Consider the following 14208-nt stretch of genomic DNA (forward strand, 5'->3'; position numbering starts at 1 on the left):
GGCCGAGGAGGAGGACACCTTAGCCAACACTACAACATGGGATAAAATGCTTAAATATCCACATAGGTAGCATGATAAATCGCAATTAAGTAACAATAGATTAAAGGTAATTAAGCAAGTTAGGAAACCCTAAAATAAGGTAAACCTATAAACCCTAAATCGAACAAACAGGACCCATGCAAGTACTATATATAGTCATTGGTCATTAGGTATGTTTGTAGATTCATTTATTAATATATTACTATTCACTACAAGTTATTGACTTGAGTGTTGAGTATCTTTGCAGGCTCCTCCGCAGAAAACATCCAAGTCATATCAGAATAGGACATATCGACATTGTTGGTAGAGAACATATGGACCTAAAGAGTGACAAAACAAGTGGATTCATGTGCTTCTAGGTACATCTCGACCTAGCAAGAACAATTCTATACCGATATTGCTCAAAAGGGCCCAAGATAAAGGAATTTTTATTGCGTTGTTGGCCATACACCATACTAGGTCCCCCTTGTGAAATTTCCTCAACTTGACCTTAATGTTATACCCAATGGCAACAAGGAGGGTAAAGATGCCTGGATCGCATTTTTTTTTTCTCAATTGTTTTTTCTCTTTTTTTCTTTGTTTGTATTTACATTTTTCTCTTTATTTATATTTATCTCTCTTTTTTCTTCACTCTCAATCTTTTCTTCTTCATTAGGCCAACAACTCATTTCTCCCTCACTCTCTTTTTCTTTTTTAGTCTCTTCATCATTTGTTTCTTTTTCTCTCAGATTATCACCAATCTTCTTCCCTGCTATAGTGCCTTGTTTAGTAGTAATGCTTTTGCATTATTCCTTGGGGATTGCTTACCTTGGTGTTTGTTGAGAATTGACCTTCCTACTGCTCAGCCATTTGTTTAGCCAACTGCATACCTGTACTTCCAAATTCTTGATGGATGTTTTAGTATTTTTCTTGTTTGTTGTTGACATTTCGATGAATTATATTAAAGTATCATCCATTTTTGACAGTTTATCATGTTGAAAGGTTGTTGCTTCTAATATGGTACTTGTTGTGGTTGTGGGAAGGTCCAACATCTTCTCTCCAACTAGAGATTTCATTTTGGTTGCTTTTCCATCCAACATTATGGTTATAATAATTATTGCTATAACTATATAGCCTTCTTTGATTATTCATGTAATTAACTTGCTCCTCTTGAGATGGTTCCGCAATTGAGTAGTGACCATTGAAATGGTTTCCTACACAAAAATCACAGCTCATTACCTGTTGAGATGAATTTTGTGCTAGTGATTCAATCTACATCTTTGTCATTTGTTCTATTAGTTCCTCCATCTGTTGTGATATGAGCTTGTTTTGGGCCAATATGGCATTTTGTGTGTCCAGTACCCGAATTCCCCTTTTTGATGGCTAACTCCTATCATGATGTGTTTGGTAATCACTTGCAGCTAGAGCTTCAATGATTGTCATGGCCTCTTCAACACTTTTTGTCATCATAAATCCTCCTGTAGAAGCATCCAACAACATCTTTGTGTAACATAATCAAAAGCTTGTGTCTTGATCAAGGGCATGGTTAGTGCAATTCTCTATCCTTTGGAAGCATAACACTCGATCATTATGTTAGACGTTTGAGCCTATGCTAGATGCTTAATTGTTGTCTAAAGCACTTGAGCGAGGTGAAGGATAGTATGTAGGGGCAATCCTTAGTGTATCTATAAGGGCCCATCACCCCCCCCCCCTCTCCAATTATTTTCTATGTATATATATATATATATATATATATATATATATATATATATATATAATTTTAATGCATTTGATATTTTTAAAAATTTTATATATTTTTTGTATTAAATATGTTTTTAATTTTTGAGTTTTAATGTGTAATTAAAATTTGTCTTTATTTGAAACTTTAATATAGTTTGGTCCATAATGTTAAAAATAAATAGATATAGTTATTTTAGTCCAATTACTTTAAATTTCTTTTAAAGTATAGACGCGTTTCATGCTAGCATTTGAGTTGTTTATAGTGTCTGACACATTCCCGTTTCAATATCTACTGAAAAACGCGTTTGACACATAAAAAAATTAACATAATTGTGTTAAAAGGACTATATTCATTCATTTAAAATTTGAGGACTAAAATGTATTAAAGTTTCAGATAGTAACGAATTTCAAATTTGCATCAAAGTTCATAGACTAAAAACATATTTAACCTTTTATCTTGGCATCCCCTAAGTTTTGTCTAAAGATCTGCCACTGGTAGTATGCATGAGTTCTAGATTCTTGGAGAAACATGTAGTTATGTTGAAGGCACTCAAGCGTTGATGATTGTTCAAGAGTTAGTGCATGGTTGAAATTTGTTTGAAACATGTTGGTTGGTATATTGCTAAAGTGTTGGTAAGAAACTAAAGAAATGAACACTTAAGTAACTGGCTAAGCATTAGAACAAGTAGAGTAAATAATTTATTCTCACTCTCAAGATGAATCTCACTCAAGTGTAGAGTGATTGCTTAAGTAGGGAAGTTTGTTCTTAGTGTGGGAAAAGATGTTGGTCAACCAATGTTTTATTTTTTGTATGTATGTGTGTTGGCATGTGTTACAATATGAATTGATGGTTGTGATATATACATTAATAAATTAATTATATATGTTTGAAATATATGATTAAAGATATGCATGTTTATTATATGATGAACATGTTTATTTAAATGTCTATTTACTTTCTTTATTAAATTTTAATGAAATATCTTTTTTAATATAATAATAAAGATTATAATACATCAATCACACAGAGAAAAAAAAAAGCTAATAATAATTTAAATTTAGACATAAATATTTCATATTTCTATTTTCAATCTATGTTGGATAATGATAAACAAGAATTGTGACAATAACATTAAATTATTAAAAAAAAAGTTAAAATGCCTTTATAGAAATGCATGGTAAAATTAGACTTGTGAAAATAAGTTAGAAAATAAAAAATAATTATATAAAAAATATCAAAGCAATATTCTATATAATAGATAAAAATATTATATAGAAGTCAAAATGATTAAATATATGCCCTAGATTTGATACATCACTAAACGAAATAATACGAAGGAAACAAAAATGTATAGTTAAGGATATGATAAGACGGAAAGAGATAATTAAAAATGTTTTAGCAAAACAAAAGTTCTTCAAATGAAACAAAAATTAAGGATAAAAGAGAATAAAAAAGATAAGTTTATTATATTACCTAGTGAATGAAGGGTTTACTTGATTAAATAGTTAAAATTGAGACTCAAACATTCTCATGTGAAAAAAGTAAATAATAAATCAAAATGTTAAAAAGAAGTACAAATAATCAAATGTGAGATAAAAAACTATTTGATTAACTGAAATTAATAATACACCATTTGAAGATAACCCCATAAATAATAAGAAAAAGTTTAATTTAGGTTGTGATAAGAGTGTAAAGTACATTGGATATTGGAGTGAATTTGTGGATATAGAAAAGTTAAATAAGAAGGAAAAATGTATTATAAAAGAAAAAAAATACAAAAGTAAAAATTAAAAGAATTTTATATATATATATATATATATATATAATTTCTACTTTAGTAATTTAATAATTTAAATGGGGACGAGATGATGACAAAGATGAGTATTGGGATGTGGATGAGGATGAAAACAACTCATATGAAGACTATGAAGACAGGAAGGATATACATATTCATCCTATCCTCATAGCTAATTGAAAATAAGTTATTACTTATACATATACTTATGCCCAGTTAATATGGGGATTGTCGGTCAAAATGGAAATTGATTTGAATAATACACATGGGAATGAATTTATTTACTATCCCTAAATTAGTATGTAGTGTTATATGTTTTGTTATGTGTTTTTCGTCTTTCAAAAAGTGATTTATGATGATCTCATATGCATTGGAAATAAACATGATGTAGTTGAGATTATCCACTAAAGATGTCGAGAAATACACTTATTTTCTTAACAATACAACAATATTAATTTGTGTTATGTAAATTAAATATGATGTATGATTATATATATATATATATATATATATATATATATATATTGATATTAAATTATTAAGAAATATATAAATCAGAAAAACAAAAAAATTATATTTTTTGTTAAAGTATTTTATATTATTTAAATACCATTGCATGCAAATATTTAAATATGTATTATTGAATGAATGAACAAATGTATAGTTTTAGAACTTTCTTACTTTCCTTTTCACCTTACGTTAATGTTTTTGAAATAGTACTCTCTCTTTTTTACAATATTTTATACTTAAAAGAATAACTATTTTAACAATATTTTAATTAATGATGTCTTACCTAAATTCTTAAATTTTTTTCAAGGACACTTTAAGTTATTCAATAAATCCTTGTTTAGTTAAAAATCACTACTTTTATATCTAAAATATCATATAAAGATACTTTCTTTTACATTTTTTTATCCAAATTTAGTTTGTAATTCTTGAAGTCTGTTGTTAAAAGTAAATAATTTCAACTTAAAAATTAGGGAAAACATAAATAAAACTAAAAGCATGAAAAAAAAAAGTTAAACTCTTTGTACAACTTTTTAATGATGAAATTATAAATTCTTTTAGTAACTTTTGCAATAACAAATTTGTAAACTTTTATGTACAATTTTTAGAAGGATGAAATTGCGAACTTTCTTTATAACTTTTGCATCAATAAAAATGCAAACCTTTTTATACAATTTTTGCAAAGATAAAATGTAAATGATAAAGTGACATAGTTTTAGCACTCAACAAGTGTTCACTTCTCTATCTTCTTCTTTAAAAGATAATATTATATAGAGCTTGAAAAAATATTCGTTGCAAATCTCTTTTTGGTTAATGAGAGGTTTTGAACTCAGATAACTTCGTCTTCTTTGTCTAATAAACATAGATGTATAGATGCACTACATGTGCTTCATGCTACATTAAATGTCAATCTCCTCTTTAAATAACACATTGATAGTTGGTAGAACATATCAACACTAAGTCATATAAATTTTTACTCAAAGTGAAGTAAAAATGAAGATTATACAAGACAAATAGGTAAGTCAAAGTTGACATAAACTTATGTTAGAATGATTGTTAAAATAAAACAGGTTTAGGTCGGTGATCTTAGTGTAAACTTGTGCTTTGTCGACTATTTGGATAGTCAAAAAGACAAAAATATTCTCTATAACTAGATAATAAGCTTTAAGAATATTTTTGTTCGGCACGATGTGAGTTTAGAGATTAATTGCATGTACCACATGTTAAAGTTTTTACTTATAAGATGAAGTGAAAACTACACAGTGTTGTATTGCTAGTCAAACGAAACACTTTTGTTTCCTATGATGTTATTTTTCATAATTTCTTATCTTTCATGTGAATATCTTCCTGTTTTATAATTTGTTCCGAGAAACATTTAATCAACAATTAGGTCAATTGATCTTTACTCTTTTTTTAAAAACACAATTTAATCAAGTAAGATATTCTTTATTATATCATTTATATTTTTATTTAACAGTTTACTTCTTCTGACATCTCTATTATAGGGTTACCAAGTCATAAATTTTATAATTTTTTTATTGAAAAATGCCGACATGACATAAAATTTAAAATCTTCAGTAATAATGAAAAAAATATTTTTCTATCTTAGAAAATATATTTTTACCAACAACCAAAGAAAATATTAATTAGCGTATAAGTTTATGATTCAAATCCTTACATAGCAGTAGAAAGAAACTAAAAAAATAAATCTTCAAAAAGAACCCAAAAAAATTAAATTAAGATATCATATAATGACTCTTACAATGGATATAACTTTAAGATTGTATAACTATAATTCATCTAACATATTTAGAACCCAACTATTATATCATATATATATATATATATATATATATATATATATATATATATATATATATATATATATATTAAAAATGATTAAATATATTTTTATCATATAATATTCAATGAAAATTAGGATCGGTGTTTTTTTGAAATTTAGACCTAATTTTTAATTTTTCAATTGTGAATTTAATTTTTATAACTAAATTTTGTTAAATTTATTTTACATTAAAATAATATTATTTTTTCTTTTTTATTTAGATTTGAAGTATATAGACAATGACTCTGTGGTTTAACATGACTCAGCTAATGTGATTCCAAGAAATGCACTTAAGTCAATTTTTATTTATTGATTTTACTTATAATAATACTATCCAATAAATATTTCTTGAAAGTTGTAATATTGATTGTATTTATAAGAGTTTGAGACGGGTTAAATTTACCCACATGCCTTAAAAAGATAAGGTTACCTTATATACTAAAGTATAGACACAATTTTTTACTATATATGTCACGATCTTTTTTATGCTTGTAACTATATTGTAATTTGTTAGAAACTTTTGTTTAAGAGTGCTGCGGATTTCAATTAATTATTATGGGATTTATTTAGCTTCTCAATAATTATTTTTGAAAGAGAAAAAGTTAAAAGAAAAATAAAATCCATTTCTTTGTTGTATGAGATAACTTTGGAAACGTTTTATTATTTTTCAAAATTTTATTTTTAACTTTTGCATGAACCAAAGTTCAGTGTAAAACCAAAGACTCTTTGTATGAATTCAAGTATTGCATTACTTTATATCAAAGTTATTAGTTATGTGAATTGGGTTTAGCCTACTCTAAAATAACATGAAAATTATTCAACAAAAAATATGCAAGTAATGTACGGAGCAAACATAATTTAATGTGGTTGAATAAGAGGGGTTATATTCAATCATTAATAAAATTAGAAGACTAAACTTAATTAAAGTTTTAAATAAAGATAAATCCCAATTTTAAATTGGGTGACGAAAAATATATTTAACACTTATTAAAATATAATTTTGCTTATGTAAATTTGTGAAATGAACTCCTGAATAATCTTATTTTTGTTTAGAAAACGTTACATAAACACTTTTCAATCCTACAACCTTACCCTCTTCCTATGATTTACTGTTTTTGCAAATTGAAAAGCGATACAAATCCGAAAAACAAAAACGAAAAACACAAAAAGTGATAAAAAAGATATATGCCAATAAACTTCTTGTATGATATAGCAATAATTTAATATATTTATAAAAAATTGTAAAATATTTACATATATAATTGATTGAATTAATAGCATAATCCATTAAGTTTAAAAATATTATTTTATTACTTACATGTACCGGTCACAATAATTATATTATTAATATATTCTAATATTATATATTAAATATAAAATAATATTATTTTTGAAATATATATATATATATAATAAAAATTTTAAAATAATAAATAGAATTAAATTAATTAATTTAAATTTTGATACTTTATAAAATAATTATCTTAGTATATTACGTAATGTGTTATCACGTTTTCGTATAAAATATATATAATATTATATCAGTGATGTTATAATATTATTAAGTTAATATATGAAATAAATTAAATTTATTAAAAATAAAATTAAATAAATAAATAAAAAGAAAAAATAATTATTAATAAATAAAAACAAAAATTAACCGTTAAAATAATTTTAAAAAAATGTTTAAAAATAATATTAAAAATTATTGTATTACATCAAATCAATCAACTTCAAAAATTTTCACTTATTTTCTTTAATTTTCCACATTTTTTTTCTTAATTAGAATAGTATTATCTTTTACTCACTTTTTTCATCCAAACAAAAACAAAATGATAATACTTTTTTTCAAAAGGATTTATATTTTAAAATAATATGTTAAAGGAGTATTTAATAAAAAATAGGATGTCTGATTCTTATCTCCTTTTTTGTTTTTACTTTCCTTTATGTTTTGGTCTTTGTAAAGAAAGACAGAGAAAGAAGATAAAAGCTGTCCCCACAGTTAAAAAAAAAAACACCATTCCAAATAATAAAATAACTGACCAATTTAATCCTTAATTGCATATTTCTCACATTTAATAATTCCCATAATCTATAATCAAACACATCAGGTTGTATTTAATTATCAAAAGAACAAAAAATCTGATACTTAGAAGATGAAAAAAGCACCTCTCTCTCTCTCTCTCTCTCTCTCTCTCTCTCTCTCTCTCTCTCTCTCTCTCTCTCTCTCTCTCTCTCTTTCTTTCTCTACTTCACTCACTCCTCTTTTACTGCTTTATGTGAAAGTAAGAAACGAAACTCGCTCCTTAGGTTCAAACAGAAAGCCGAGTGAGTAAGATAAAGAGCTCTCTTAGGCCTTACCTTAGCCAAATAAATATTCACACAAACAAACAAACATAGTCGCAACTCCACAGAGAAAGAGAGAGAGATGAAGAATCGGTTTCTCTGTGTTTGTTAAGCAAACCATTGTAGACTTTGCTCAGATCAAAAACATTGTTAGAAGAAGAGAAGAAAGTTTGCTGTGTGTGTAATTGTCAAGAGAAAGGAAAAAAAGTGCACAGTGAGAGATATAGAGATATAGAGATATAGATATAGTGAGAGAGAGATGGTGGGCTCAGGAGCATCAGATAGGAGCAAAGAAGCTGTAGGGATGATGGCCCTTCATGAGTCCCTCAAAAGGGTGTGTCTCAACTCAGACTGGACTTACTCTGTCTTCTGGACCATTCGTCCTCGCCCGTATGCCATGCCATGCCATGCTTCTCACTTTTTTTCATTCTCTCTCTTTTTCTGCCTTCAATCCTCAACTGGGTCTTCTCCATTTCTTGCAGGAGAGTTCGAGGTGGTAATGGCTGCAAGGTTGGAGATGACAACGGTAGCTTGTAAGCATACTAACCATATTAACCGTATTAACCATATTCCTCTCTCTCTCTCTCTTTCTCTTCATGTTTGTGTTAATTTAAGGTTTGGTGGGTGTGTTTTTAAGGATGCTGATGTGGGAAGATGGTTTCTGCCGAGGAAGTGTTGATGGAGAGGATCCTGTGAGAAAGGCCTTCAGCAAAATGTCCATTCAGTTGTATAATTATGGAGAAGGGTGGGTACTGGGTAGGTGTTTGTCATGTTGTGGTTTTTCATTCTCTTTCGTTTCTTACTCTTTCACTTTTTTTTTTTTCTCTCTCTTTCTCTTTCTCTCTGAAATCTTTTTCAGTATCAAATATATATATATATGGAGGGACTAGGGAGTTACTTATGCAGAAGCATGGTTTCTTTTTCCCTCCTCTGAACTTTGCTCTGATTGGATGGATTCGGATTTTGGAACAGGTTGATGGGGAAAGTTGCATCTGATAAGTGCCACAAGTGGGTCTTTAAAGAGCCCACAGAATGTGAACCCAATATCTCCAACTATTGGCAGAGTTCATTTGATGCTGTATGTATATGCAGATTCTTAACTTCTCTCTGATTTTTTCTTTTTTATTTCCCTTTTGTTTATTCAGAATATAAACATAGATGTAGATTTGGACAATAATATCTGCATTTGAAGTAGTAGGATGTTTTGTTTTTTCTGGTGGTTATTTTGTGGAACTGTTTGTTTGATGATTGATTGACTCAACCTCCTTTTTTGATGCCATTAACTGCAGCTTCCTCCTGAGTGGACAGACCAGTTTGAGTCAGGCATTCAGGTCAGAACAGAATCATGGTTTTGTTTGGCTTTTGTTGTTACTATTGGTCTAAACATATTTTCGTTTTACATTTTTCAACCTTTTGTTACATGACCAGACAATAGCTGTAATTCAAGCTGGGCATGGCCTTCTCCAACTTGGTTCTTGCAAGATTGTGAGTTCATCATCAGTATCTCACTTTTTCTCCCCAAAATTTGTTTAAATTCGTTTGGCTAAGTTGGAGAGAAGAAGTCACTAAAAAATATCAAACATTTGATATTTTTGGTTCTCTTTTCAGATTCCCGAAGACCTTCATTTTGTGCTTAGAATGAGACACACTTTTGAATCCCTTGGCTACCAATCTGGTTTCTACCTCTCCCAGCTCTTCTCTTCAACAAGGAACACTTCTTCTTCCACTTCCGTTCCTTCAAAACCATCCACCATTCCAGTTAGGCCACCTCCACTCTTCAACTGGGGTCAGAGGCCACTTTCTTCTGCCACCTCCATGCTATCTTCACCCAATTTTCAACAACATGCAGCGAGACTTGGGTTCCCTAAAGATGAAACAAACATGTTTCTGATTCCTCACGCATCATCTGAGAGTGCAAGAGTGGAGGACATGATGGGGGAGCATGAAAACGACATAAAATGGCCCAATGGCTTGTCTTTCTTCAATGCTCTCACCGGAAGAACAGATGATGCTAAGCTTCTGTTCAACCCTGATACCTTGGGGAACAAACCAGGTGATCAAACTCAGCATCACCCTCTTTCTCAAAATCCCAATTCAGATGCCTCCAACATGCAGAATGCTAATGCAACCCACCCAAATGAGTTCTTGAGCTTGGATAACAACCAAGATGATGCAAGGAAAATGGACAAGTTCAAGAGAAGCTTCACTCTACCTGCAAGAGTAGCCTCATCATCTTCATCCACTTCAATGGATCATCATCAAACACAAGGTGTGCAGTTCAGGAATTCTGAAGGAGCTATGTACCCGGATGTCATGGAAACCTTTTTGGAGTGATTTGGGGGGTTGAAATGAAAAAAGGTGAGTTTTTTAGTAAGGAAAAAAAAAATGAGAATATGTATCTAGGAAAAGTTACTTGTGTTCCTTTTTCATGTGTTGGCTTTTCACTTTGCATCTTGTGTTTCTTCTGTCTTCCACTTAATCAGACTTGATTAATCATCATTTGTTTGTTTCTTCTACTTCAATTAGACATAAAGTTTTCATGCTGTCTCTCGCCATCAGATTTTTAAATTTCAGATTCTGACCCATAATTGTACATTGAACAAAAATTATGAAAAGTCACACTAATCATTTAACGCACTTAATTAATTTATCAGTAATTTGTTTACTCATGTTTTTGATATTAAGATTTTCAATGCAAAGTTACATGATTACCCGGCTAAGCTAATGTGACTTTGAATGATTATTAGTGTATTTGCATTATAGTTTGCAAATCATAGTTAGGCACCAAAGGAAAAGTAACATTTTTCTTTTCGGTTTACTTTCATTTAGTCATTATCTGGGACCCAAAATTAAGTTCAGATATAACTATAGTTGTTAAGGATATTTTATTGTCTCTGTAACCTTTCACATGTAAGTGCTACTATATATTAAATATTTTAAATCACTTAAGAAAGCATTGAATGGATTCTGTGTTTGTAGCACAAGTATTTTGTTTAAGAAATAAAATTATAAGTTTGTATACAAACCAACTTAAAAAAAAATATTATATTATCTTCCTACAAAACATTTTTAACTCGTATAAAATATTCATTTGTATTCTTTTTATTTTCCTTTACTAGAAAGCTTGTGGAAAAGTTTACTCAAACGTGTTGTAAGTATTAAGCACTTTATTAAAGCCTTTAAAGTATTTTAAAAACTAAGAGGGAGTTCTGTATTTTGAATAATATATAGTTGCCTTTTCAGTAAAATGTTCTATTTTTAACTTTTTTTTTCATCATGTATATGTAGACACGAGCAAAAGACAATTCGTTTCGATAAATATATATATATATATATATATATATATAAATATATATATATATATATATATATATATATATATATACTAGTGTAAACACAGGCGCTATCGCGCCTGTGTGTACGCATTTTTTGAATTATATTAATAATTGATGATATTGTAATGTTATTAATTTAATAAACAAAATAAAAGTATAATTATAAAAAATAAAATAAAATGTACGGAGAAAATAAGAGAAAAATAACTGTTGATGAATAGTAAGAGAAAAAAAGAAAAAGGAGATAAGTAAATAATTTTATAAAAACTTGTAAAAGTAACCGTTAATTTTTAAAAATTTAATAAATAATTAAATTATAAAGGGTAAAGTTGGAATTATGAAATGTGGACACAAAAGAGGGAATCCCCTTTATATATAGTTATATATATATATATATATATATATATATATATATATATATATATATATATATATATATATATATATATATATTTATATATGAAATTCCGTTTATAATGTCCATATCGTGGTTGAAATTTGAATGGTCGGACATTAGTCCATTAAGGTACATAAGTATGAGTAATTCTTATTTTATAACTATTTGAAAATAAGTTAAATTTAAATTTATATTTTATATGATATTAAAATTTATTATTTTGGATCTATTATGTTTCGGTACAAGATGTATTAAAGATTAAATATAAGACTAATTTAAAATATATAAATAAGGATTGATTATTTTAATAATGATTAAAAAAAAATTGATAAAGTAACGATCTTTTTACATTGGTTGTTATACACAATTGATTAAAAATCTAAACATGTAGTAATTATGTTTTTTTTTTTTTTTTGAGATGAGATGTATTTGTTGATGGTGATAACTGATTTTACTTTTTGGCATCTTTTATGAACTAATATTTCAATCTTTCTAATTTATATAACAGTGACATATACATATAGTATTATAATTATAGATGATTGATTTAATTTCAACGAATTTGATGTAACGGGGAGTTTGAAGTTATCACAATTTTATCTTTAAAAGATGGTTTAAAGGTTCAAGAAATAATATATATTCTTGCTTGTGTGAGATTATTAGTTGTTTAGCTTACATCATTTAGAAGTTGAGATCAAACGTAATTTAAATATTTATTCCTGCTTTCATTGTTTGAGGTGTGTTTTAAGGATAAAATTATGATGGAGCTCCACGCTCCAAAGTAGACAATATGTCAGGAATGCAATGATTGTTCTTAATGATATTGTCGGACCGACTTGGGTCAGGTTGGAAAATGTCTTTTAAGAACAAAATCGTGACAGAATTTCATGCTCCAAAACAGATAATACCTCAGAAACGCGGTGGTTGTTCCTAATACTGTCAGACCGCCATCCTTAATTGTAACGTTCCAATTAAATAGATAAAAATCAATTTAAATAAACGCCACATGTATTAAATATTCAGAGAGTGCGGAAAAACGGAATATGACGTACATAGTACCTCAACGTATCCATAACAAAAGGAAGAGGCTCCACAGGCCTAAACGAGGTACAAGAACTCGCCAAGAGCGAGAGAAACTACTACTACAACTAAACTCCAAACGCTGAGGCCCCCATAGTGAGCCTGATAGTCGTCCAAGATATCATCAAACTGCAACATCTCTATTATTATTACCACTGCTAGAGGTTCTCACATATGCTCACATCAACAAGGTTGATGATCATCGCAAAGGAGCAAACCACACACAATCATATAAACAAACAAAGGGTAAGCTAATGCAAAAAGGTTCTTATATCATAACACTCAACATACGAGTTCATAGTCAAGCATAATTAACATACATCCACGTAAGAAGTACCAAACTACATGAGACGCCAAGACTTGACTATCCGGATACATACGATGAGGCACCACCACCAAACTGTGGAATTACGTCCTAGCAGTGAGGCATCACCACGAGGCCTTCGCGGAATTACATCCTTACATGAGGCATCACCACGAGGCCTTCGTGGAATTACGTCCTGACCTTGAGGCACCACCACGTTACCCTCGTGGAATTACGCCCTGTTGATGAGGCACCACCCTGAACTCCCCCTAGGAGGGTCCACGGAATTACGTCCATTAGGTGAGACACCACCGTGAACTCCCATTAGGAGGGTCCACGAAATTACGTCCATTAGGTGAGACACCACCGTGAACTCCCCTTAGGAGGGTCCACGGAATTACGTCCATTAAGTGAGGCACCACCGTGAACTCCCCCTAGGAGGGTCCACAGAATTATGTCCATTAAGTGAGGCACCACTGTGGACTACCCCTAGGAGGGTCCACAGAATTACATCCATTAAGTGAGGCACCACCATGGGTACTCCCTATGAAGGTCATGGGATTACGTCGTACCCGCACTTTACCCATGTTTCACCAACCACTCTTAGAGTTCTCATGCACATCAATCTCATGCCAATATGTGTATATATATATATATATATATATATATTTACCAAACCAATCAAGCATATATCACACCAAGCCCATGCTAAACACATCAACTTACAATCCCAATATATCATATACAATACCTATAGCATCATGGCTCGAATCGTCTTAAGCGTACATCAATCAATCATGTGAGACATACATATATATAAATATATATACACTTAGAAATGC

At 29.5% G+C, this 14208-nt stretch overlaps 1 protein-coding gene across 3 annotated transcripts; it reads left to right on the top strand.

Annotated features, from left to right (window-relative positions):
- The first annotated feature begins 8254 nt into the window (after window positions 1–8254).
- Window positions 8255–10797, top strand: LOC114183217 (protein RICE SALT SENSITIVE 3-like). 3 transcript variants are annotated; one of them, XM_028070148.2, is made up of 7 exons: window positions 8255–8640; window positions 8733–8783; window positions 8888–8995; window positions 9223–9328; window positions 9540–9581; window positions 9679–9735; window positions 9859–10797. In XM_028070148.2, the coding sequence occupies exons 1-7, from the start codon at window positions 8510–8512 to the stop codon at window positions 10582–10584; spliced, it is 1221 nt and encodes a 406-aa protein (XP_027925949.1). In that variant the 5' UTR covers window positions 8255–8509; the 3' UTR covers window positions 10585–10797. The 3 variants fall into 3 exon arrangements, with proteins under 3 accessions (XP_027925949.1, XP_085529147.1, XP_027925950.1); XM_085673021.1 differs by having other exon boundaries at window positions 8289–8584; XM_028070149.1 differs by having other exon boundaries at window positions 8565–8640; window positions 8888–9006.
- The last annotated feature ends 3411 nt before the right edge of the window (window positions 10798–14208 follow it).

The sequence above is a fragment of the Vigna unguiculata genome, chromosome 5, assembly GCF_037176805.1.
Source record: "Vigna unguiculata cultivar grain cowpea cultivar isolate G323 ecotype 2 chromosome 5, ASM3717680v1, whole genome shotgun sequence".
Taxonomy (NCBI): domain Eukaryota; kingdom Viridiplantae; phylum Streptophyta; class Magnoliopsida; order Fabales; family Fabaceae; genus Vigna; species Vigna unguiculata.

Coding starts and splice junctions, on each gene's coding strand:
- LOC114183217 (XM_028070148.2), top strand. CDS start 8,510: ATGGTGGGCTCAGGAGCATCAGATAGGAGCAAAGAAGCTGTAGGGATG. Junction 8,641..8,732: donor TGGACCATTCGTCCTCGCCC/GTATGCCATGCC, acceptor CATTTCTTGCAG/GAGAGTTCGAGGTGGTAATG. Junction 8,784..8,887: donor GGAGATGACAACGGTAGCTT/GTAAGCATACTA, acceptor TGTGTTTTTAAG/GATGCTGATGTGGGAAGATG.